Genomic DNA, 9,741 nt, shown 5'->3' on the forward strand with positions numbered 1-9,741 from the left:
GTCGAGTGCGTTACGAGTACGCTATGTGTTCGTGACGCACCCCGTCAGCATATGAGCCGCCTCATTTGACGTATACATAGCGTACTTGCAGCGCAGATGCAACGCACGCTGGACGGCGAGCGGCGGAAATGCGGCGGAAATACGCTCAGAAGTGCGTCAAGCATGCGGTCGGCATAATTCGTTACTTGTACGCTGTATTTGCGTCGCTCATAAGTCAAAGTAATCAAAAAATTCGACGTTTTGAGCGTACGGCTGCGTATTGAAAATTTTTGATAAGGAACTCATAAGGAATTAGGATACGCAAAGGTGTGACAGGGGTTGTTATATTGTTGGAAAGCTGACGAGACGAAGAAAAATGACCCGAGAGATCTAAGCTCCCAGGTGGCACTGTTTAACGTTATGATGATGTTAATGGACCTGCAGTTCTTGGCTGAACGCGTGGTTTACACACAAAACAGGGAGATTTGTGACTGAAAATGCAACTTACAATCTCTAGTCACTGCTTTAGGTCTTTGGTCCTATTTATTACTTGTCCTCCGCTAACCCCCTTTACAAATCCAGGATCCGCCATGCAGGGTTGGTTTTATACACCATAAAAACTTTATCAGTCAGAAAATATAACGTGAGAATTTACCTATAAGTACGCCTTTAAGGCCGAAGTAGGCCTATAGGTTCAATAATTCGGACTCATGCATTTTTTCTCAAAAAACAGTGGGTTTATTTAACAAAAACTATTGCGTTATTTCGCAATAGTATTGCGTTATTTCGCAATAGTAATGCGTTATTTCTCAAAACTATTGCGTTATTTCGCAATTCTATTGCGTTATTTCGCAATGCCATTGCGTTATTTTGCAATGCTATTGCGTTATTTCGTAATTCTATTGCGTTATTTCGCAATAAAAATATTTTTTTTTTACTTTTAAAACCTGGAACGAACAGGCTTCCGTAGGGAGCTCCTATTTTTGCCAAATTATTGAAGAGCGCCCTGTCTTGACAGTTTGTGAATAGTAAGGTCAAATTTCACGCACTGTAATTTGTCATTCCACGTACGTACGTGCACATGTTTGATGCTTTTCATGCGGCTGATGTTCCCGCTGTTCTACTTGCCTTGTAAATTAAGTTATTTGTTGCGTATTTAAATAAAACCATCCTGAAAGCCAATATTGTGGGGGTACTTGTAGCTACTATACGTGCATCGGAAGCCTTAAAAGTTGTGCCAGCTAGTATTAACTGGACAGTTGCAGAGAGCGAGCCGTGGTGAGTACTCAGAGTGGACGTACTTTTTGCTATGACTGCATGCTTACCCTAAGATTGTGTGAGAGGGGCTATACTTTTGTACATTGAGCAACCTCGCCAGAGCAGAGGGGTCCTGATTGTCAGTGGTTTGATTGTGTGAGCGGGCGTTTTGGTTGACACATGTGTACATGTGAGAGCTTCGCTGGTTATTAAAGTGCTGCCGCCTCATTGGGAAGTTGTCCGTACTTGGCCTCCAGTTAACCTGCCGCCAAACACATCCATTTTCACCTCACCTTGTGATTTCACCCAAGATGAATCCAGAAACCTCCGGCAATGCCTATTATAATATATTTTTTTATGAAATGTCTTTTCTTTAGAGCACATTTTTGGATGCACACCTGCAGAACTAACGTTGGAGACAGCCGGCCATAGCGATTGAAGTTGGAATTTTAGCGGTGACATCGATAACACATGATGACATCGATAACCATGAGCCGACCGCGATTTTTTTCTCTCCCAAACGACATCCGCATATGGGTGTACGCTATATGGCGTTTTGGACTTTACTTTTTTTTAAAACATGAGAAAAAAAACGAATTCGAACGTAACGAAATTCGGACTTTATTTTCCTTTTAAAAAGTCATAATGAATATATCATTTCTCATCAATACTTAGTTAATTTAATATTCATTATTCAATGGATACTTTAAATGCGTCCAAAGATTGATTATTGCAACAGCGATCGTGCACGGCCTTGTGGTAAAAGTGTTGTGTTTCAAACAAGAGTCCAGAAGTGACTAATTTTTATTCAGAAAGAGGAATGAGAGGGTGAGAGAAGAGGAGGGAAAGAGGAAATCACCATAAAGGATGCCATTTTTTGGTGCTTGGAAATTAATTGAAAAAATTGGAGGCCTATATGTGCATGGAAAACTTTCCCACAATATACATTTGGTGGTGTGTGTGACATCTGATTAGTTTGTTATCCTTGATCCCTTGGCCTCTCATCTTGGGTATAGTCAAAGGCGGATCCAGAACACAATTTTTTTGGGGGAGTGGCCAATCAGGTGTTAATCAATTATTATTCTCTCTTATTCTGAAGACTTTAATTTTTGATTTTTTTTTTGATAAACCTTTGTTTTAGATGGTTTAAGTTTTTATTATATGGATGTCTAGTGCATTGTGGTTAGCTATTAGGCTATTATTTTCATGTTTGGAGTGTGACAGCTGTTTACTCGCATGTGACACACGCTCATTGTAAGGTACATTTTTAAAGCAATTTTTATGCTCTCCGTTTTTAAAATTGATTTTATCATTTTTAATGTTCAAGTCATGTTTTGTTGTATTATTACCCCTACTACTCATGGGAGATCAGTTCTGATAAAAGGACTGAATGGGCCACCCAGTATAAAGAAGAAATAAATAAATAAACAAATAAATAAATGATGTGCTTCGATACCGTTGTAGGGAACTGATACAACTCGGTAGAAAACCACAATGTGCCCCGTCATCTATTATTCAATGCAGTACAAAGCTCAGTTGTCGCGAGGATCACCGAGGTTCAAAGTTCCGGGTCACACAAATAACAGATTTATGTCGTACATTTACTGAGAGTTGCAAGATGCTGGTATAAAAGTACTACAGCATTACTCGGTCGAAAACCACAACTTTCCTCTTCAGATATTGTTCACAGTAAATTATAAAGGAGAGCTGTCGTCCGAATCACCGCGAGCTTCAAAGTTTTTTGGTCACAAAAAAAATCAACTTAATGTCACATTTACTGAGAAACATTGCACAATATTTTGAACTATCTTGAAAATCAAAGCGAGGCTTACAACGCAAAACATGGTGGCATAAATAGTGTGTGCGGTGAACGAGGTTACAGCTGATTGACACTCTTATCAATGATTCGATAGCTCCAGTGTTGGAGCAAAGGCTTTGACCCTCAAGGCCAAGGCCAAGGCCAAGGCTTTGACCCTCAAGCCTTAAGGCTAAGGCCAAGGCTTAACCCTCAAGGCCAAGGCAAGGCCCTGTTTTATAAAATGACCACTAATATAGAACTAATTATATTACATGACACATCATCACGAATCGCTCATTAAGAAGAGCAACTTGTCTTTAATTGCAATCAAAATGCTCACATACAATGTTTTATGACTGCATTGTATCTATATTAAAGTATAAGTTCAGGTCTTCATGAATATGGTTTAACTAAAACAAAATAATGATTTACTTCTAAACTGACACACAATTCTCCCGAGTGTAACAAAAGGGGGATCCAAGAAACTGATTTGGGGAATTTAAATTTGCTGGGCCAACATGGTCAGAAATATAGCATTACCTAAAACAGATACATGCAAATCTTTAGCGCTTATCAGGGAGATATATACAACCAATCAGATTGATCATCAGTTAGAAAAAAGTAGCGTAGTATTAGTTATTGAGGGCAGTATAATCAGAGCATGATCAGCAGTCACAGATCTATTCCATAATTGTATTCAATTTAATCGATTATCTCATTAGCTCTTCAAGTGTACAGACAATTATTGCAGCAAATTAATGTACTACAACGGTAACAAAATGTGATGCTATAAAAGTGAAAGTGTGCCCAACACACAAATCTGTAGGGTGTTTCCCTCCTCCTTGGTAACACGATTAAAATGGTTACAGCAAAATTTCAAACATATTTATATGGGAAATGCAAAAATCTAAGGGCCTTGAAGAGCCTTGACTCAAAATTGCAAGGCACTGATCCCTCAAGGCCAAGGCCAAGGCTTTTGCCCTCAAGCCACGAGGCCAAGGCCAAGGCCCTAAAGTCCAGTCTTAAGGCAGCCATAAGGCCAAGGCCCAGCATCAATTAGGCACTACATCACTGGATAGCTCAAATTCCCCGAAAACAGCAATCCGATCAACATTCTAGGTTGGTCACATCTTATTAAGCCCATGACCAAAAATAAGAGGAAAATTCGAGTTCGGTGTATGCGCGGGAACGTGAAACATTTCTTTTTTTCACTTACCAGCTTTACCGCACTGTACCCAGACTCGTTTGCTTGCAAAATGGTACCAGCCCTTCGAGATACCCGTCTATTTGTTGAGCAGACGGGTATCGTTGTCATTACCCCGCCATGTTTGTTGGCGTTATATGCCTTGCACTGATTTTCAAGATGGCGTACCCTGATAAAGGTATATTGATTGTGGTGATGGGTACAATATATGGTTCTGCACTTCATAAGGGCACACAAGACGACATTAAATTGTTATGTCCAGAGCCTAATCGATCTGTACTGTCTTTTGTGCAATTAGCAGGAGACTTGTTCAACAGGCAGACTCGGGACACAGCCAAACCGTTTTGCACAGTGTTCTTAGCCTAACCGCCACCATGAGCTTTGCCGAACAAATCCAGGCGATGATGCCGGACTTGGTCAACGGCAAGACGCACCAACAAGTGGAGGAGAAGTTGGCGGCTTTGGACAGGATGCTCGGCAGCCATGTCGTGAATGGGTTCAAATTCCCGGCTTCCGTACAACCATCCAATCTGGAAGCCCTGAAGGCCTTTGAAGTGCGCGATGACGACGTTTACGTCTTCACCTACCCAAGATCAGGTGAGGATTGATGAGCCTACACTATCCGCTCCGTTCACAAGTACCCCCTCATCGGCAAAGAGAGTACAGTTAGGGTGACCGACCGACGCCATCTTGCCTGACTGCAATTCATTTGCCGCAAAGCGCGGCCACTATGTTCAATAGTACAATTCCCTGGTGTACGTGCGTCACACACAAGGAACGGTGCGCGTCAACCAGCGAAATGTCCCGCCCATGGGACGTCGTTGCTAGGTAAAAGGGTGCCCTCTTTCGTCAGCGCACGGAGCCCGTAATGGCCACCTGTCCCCTCCGACACACTCGACAAATACCATTAATGCAGATATAATGCAGTCTTTTTTAAACAATAACATCCTCATGTCTTGTGTGAAATTAGGTCGGGGGGTGGGGCGGCGAAATTGGGCCAGAAGCTATAGGTTTTTTTGGCAGCGGAAGAAATGGTGATGGTTGCAGTGCAACCCAATCAAGTAGTATAATAATAACATGAATGCGTAATATATAGCGCATTATGACTCAAAGCACTTGACAAAGACTTTTAAATTGGGTATAAGGAACAATTCTACAATTGTAATAAAAGTGAAACAAGTAACTTGTAACTATGACTACTAAAACTACTGCGATATAGAAACTTCACAATTATAAAATTTCAATGGCTCAGTGGAAACTCATTTCAGTTTTCTTCGCCTACCAGAAATATATTTGATGTTATACAACGCCTGTATAAATCCCTGTAATGTGATTGGTGGATTGTTGATCCCGCGTATTTGATTTTTTTTCTTTTTCTTTTTGACATACCGACTTATAGTAATTCAAACTGGAGTCAAATTTTAATTGGATGAGATCTGTCCACAAACAGGCACTCACTGGGTAGGCGAAATAATGCAGTATATCCTCCACGATGGGAAGGGCGATTATGACCGCACTTTCATGACCAACGGGTTGGAAATGACGATAGCAGAAGACCCAACTCAACTTGAGGGTGTGACCCCCGGGTACAAGACGTACGCAGCCATGGCATCGCCACGGTGCATCGTTAGCCACTGCTTGGAGAGCTTTCTTCCTCCTCAAATCTTTGCTAAGCGTGGAAAGGTAAATGTAAATGTTTTCACTTATCAGTTAATCATTAAAATGAGGAAAAAAAAAAACACCGGATTGACAAAAACAATGAAAAGAACAGAAAAACGAACCTATCAGCTCCCCACCCCTTGCATGACCACTACCATTCACTAAAAAAAATTGTAACAAAAATATTCAAAAGTTATGCCTAACTGCTGATGACGCGTGACAAACAAGTGCTGGAAGATGAAGGGATTTTGGTGAAAAAAAATGTGCTTTGCCCCCCTCTAGAAAAATCCTGGCGACGCCCATGTCAGCATTGAATGGGGAGAGCATGGCGCCCGGTCGATTCTGACATTGATATTTGCTTTTCGAAAACTGTTGGCTCATCCTTTCACATTGTAAATCCTGTCAGAGGCAAAGAACATCGCTTCTTTGTTTGGAAGACCAGCACGAGTCTACACGTGCATCATTATAACGTTCCCGCAGCGAGGTGCACGTCATATTGAAGCACATCACACACATTCCTCTATATACCCTGTAGGCTTGTACGATTACCATATTAATGTTAAGTGTTTATTGGAACACTAATACACCTTTTTTCGAGTGCAACGGCAAGAATGGACCGATCCAGTAAGTACCGCCCCATGGTGTTTTGACCTATCACAGCCGTGATTTGTGTACGACGTGCGTGCACTGAAGTCCGACATGCGTGCACGCGCGTATGATGCACATGGAAGGAAAATGGAGCGTGGCATTGGAGAGGAGCACGTGTTAATTTGCCCACGTGATCACTAGGCGGAGCTTACTGGATCGGTCCATTACTTCATGAAGTGACAGATGGAATGTTACATTTCACGAGGCGAATGGAACAGTCCATCTGTCACCGAATGAAATTAATCTTTCCATTGCACGAACATGAAAGGTTCATTATTTGTTTTTAATATGCTACACCTTGTTATCTGATTGGTTTGAGCCACCATGGGTGGATCAGGGACTTTTTTTGTGGGGGTGGGCGGGGGTGTCAGGCCCAGCAGATTTTTTAAATGTGCGATTGTTGCGGACAGGCGGAAATATAGGTAATTACATTATTACCATAACTGTTATAATTGGGGGGGGGGGGGGGGGGGGGGGGTGGTCAGAGCGGGGGGGGGGGGGGTTGCGGTGCGGCAGGCCTTGGGTTGAACGAATAATTCAATGACATGTGATCATCGCTCCACCAATCAAAGAAAGGGGATTTACTCGGGCGTTGTATAATTTTGTTTTGTTTAATTTGTACAATGTACGGTACAGGTAATTTACGTGGCCCGAAATCCAAAGGACGTGCTCGTTTCTGTATACAACCTGGTGGCAGAACAATTGGATTTTGATGAGATGTTCTTCGGATTTGTCCAAGGGAAAGGTAGAAGGTTTTATTTATTAGAAAACCCAAATCCCTATTATCCCTAGCTCATTTTCACTTTTCTTTCTTCCTTTTCTTTTTTCATGGCGGAAAGCGGGCACCTAGTTTTGTTTAAACGGGTTGTATTTTTCTCAAATATTGACTGCACAATAATATTTAAGTGGAATGCAAAAAAAAAAAAAAAGCCCCAAATAATGTATTGACTTTCTGTCCATTGTTTGTTGGTTTGTTGGGGTTGTTTGTTTATTTGTTTGTTTGTTCCATCATGTATCTCCAGTGGTAATGGGATCGTGTTTTGATCACGTGCTCAGCTATTGGAACCATCGGGACAAGGAGAATTTTCTGTTTATAAAGTACGAAGATCTCCACAAGGTTCGTATAAGAGAGACTTCATTGATGAAACACGGACTGTACGTCCGTGTTCAGAAGGCCGTATACTTGGTGCATGTCACCATCGTCCTCGGCTGGTTGTCATTATCAATGACGCTGTCCTGTTTCAATGCTCTCGGACCAATCAAACCTCAGAATCATTTATCGTGTCCTGCTGCTCTGCGTCATAGCAAAAGAATTTTTCAATGTACAAGTCGTTCCCGTTATAGCGAAAACGGTTAGGACGAAATCCGGTTATTACAACCACATATCTTGGGTCCCGGCAAAATTGTGCACATGTCTATGGGAAAAAATCGCTTAAGACGAAAACGGACAGTACGAAATTCCTGTTGAGACAAAGGTTTTGGCGACCCCATTGAGTCAAAAAGCATTTTTGGCAACCAATTTATTACGAAAAAAACCCCAAAACCACAAAACCTTATACAACTTTGATGGAGGAGTGGGGGCGTTAATCAGCTGTAACAAGTGTCTGAAAGCTGTCACTTTCAATGTCACCGCTATGATTATTATGCATTGGGCAATACTCACTGTGTTATTATTGCCCATTGTGTACAAGATAATGAGTTCATTCCACGAATATTAAATTCACCCTTACACTGCAGTGGAGATTATTGGAATTTATCTGAAAAACGTATGGCAAATATATTCAGGACTATATAGATGTATAACCGAGGCAAACGCTCCAAAAATGTCACTTTGATTCGTTGTTTTATTCAGGACCTCAGGGGCTCCATTTGCAAACTAGCAAAGCATGTCGGGAAGGATCTACCCGATGACGTCATCGATGACATCGTGGAACGTGTGACCTTTGTTGGGATGCAGAAGACTTATCAACAGATTGAGGAGGAACACGGGAAGGAGGGAAAACTGATGACGCGTTTCTTAGGAGTAACTCCGTATCTTAGAAAAGGTGTGGTGTGGTTGTGATATTCCATTGATTTTCAGATTTTTACAAACTTTTTTCAATGGTTCCCCATTCCTATTATGTGTCTCCCCATCTGTTCATATACTATTCAATTTAGAACAAAGCTTTTGTGTTGCTTTGTTTCTTACAACCCTTTCCTTTTACCCAAGTGGCACAAAACGATGACAATGGACATTCCCGACCCAGCAGTAAGGTATTATAAGATTCTGCCAGGATTAGAACTTCGGCTTTTGACATCTGTTAATGATTCTGAAAGAATAGTGTTGACAGATGACGAGAAAACCATCTTTTAATATTTCCCTACGCAATGAAATATTGTACGGAGCATTTCATCAGGCATGTGTTCGGATTGATTGAACAATATTTTTCTCCTTTTATTTTATTCGCCACAACAGGAAAAGTCGGCAACTGGAAGAACACTTTCACGGTGGCACAGAGCGCCCTCTTCGACAAGATCTACGCCCTGAGGATGAAAGGGACCGGCTTGGATTTCGACTTTGAGCTTTGAGAGCCCCGATGTGAGTCGGGCTGCACTAGCTTGTGTAGTACTACTGGATGTACATGTACTACCTCCGTGTATTCCATTCTGCAGAGCTTCACCAGATAAACTGCCTATGATTAGAATTTCGGATGCGGTACACCCCAACCGCGCGCAAACACATCCCAAATATTTGTATATTTCGCGCACCGATCACACGCAGCTGAGGTCTGATAATTGCCTCATTTTTGAAGAAAAAAATTCAAGACAGGATCTATTAATTTAATTAACCGTTTATATGTAGGGTTTTTAAATAACATGCAACATCGATTAAAACAAAAACAAAAAATCCAGCACGAGCCAGTTTTCAACCTTTGTTCGCTCGCACCCCCGCCCTGCAAAAAGGACGCTGGGATACTCTGATGAATTGACGCTCTGATTGGTTGGATTTTGCGTGACCAGTGAACTGCGCATGATCAAGGTCATGACTCTGCAATGTTTGAAACGGCCGTTAAGACTGATTCATTACTCTTTTTTTTCCAGTTTAGAGATTTTTTTCTCGTTGAAAAGCGTAACAATGTAGGAAATTCTGTAAAATTTATCTGTGTTGTTAATTTACAATTCCTGTCACTCGCTCAGGCTACGTTTCGAATCACTA

The 9,741-nt window shown here is 41.6% G+C and overlaps 1 protein-coding gene across 2 annotated transcripts; it reads left to right on the plus strand.

Moving 5' to 3' along the window:
* The first annotated feature begins 890 nt into the window (after positions 1 to 890).
* On the plus strand, positions 891 to 9,343 carry LOC119739732 (sulfotransferase 1C2-like). 2 transcript variants are annotated; one of them, XM_038214769.1, is made up of 7 exons: positions 891 to 1,257; positions 4,540 to 4,835; positions 5,689 to 5,921; positions 7,182 to 7,290; positions 7,568 to 7,662; positions 8,398 to 8,590; positions 9,001 to 9,343. In XM_038214769.1, the coding sequence occupies exons 2-7, from the start codon at positions 4,613 to 4,615 to the stop codon at positions 9,111 to 9,113; spliced, it is 966 nt and encodes a 321-aa protein (XP_038070697.1). In that variant the 5' UTR covers positions 891 to 1,257; positions 4,540 to 4,612; the 3' UTR covers positions 9,114 to 9,343. The 2 variants fall into 2 exon arrangements, with proteins under 2 accessions (XP_038070697.1, XP_038070696.1); XM_038214768.1 differs by having other exon boundaries at positions 892 to 1,257; positions 4,537 to 4,835; positions 9,001 to 9,342.
* Positions 9,344 to 9,741: the final 398 nt, after the last annotated feature.

The sequence above is a fragment of the Patiria miniata genome, unplaced genomic scaffold (genome assembly GCF_015706575.1).
Source record: "Patiria miniata isolate m_02_andy unplaced genomic scaffold, ASM1570657v1 HiC_scaffold_4, whole genome shotgun sequence".
In the NCBI taxonomy this organism is placed as follows: domain Eukaryota; kingdom Metazoa; phylum Echinodermata; class Asteroidea; order Valvatida; family Asterinidae; genus Patiria; species Patiria miniata.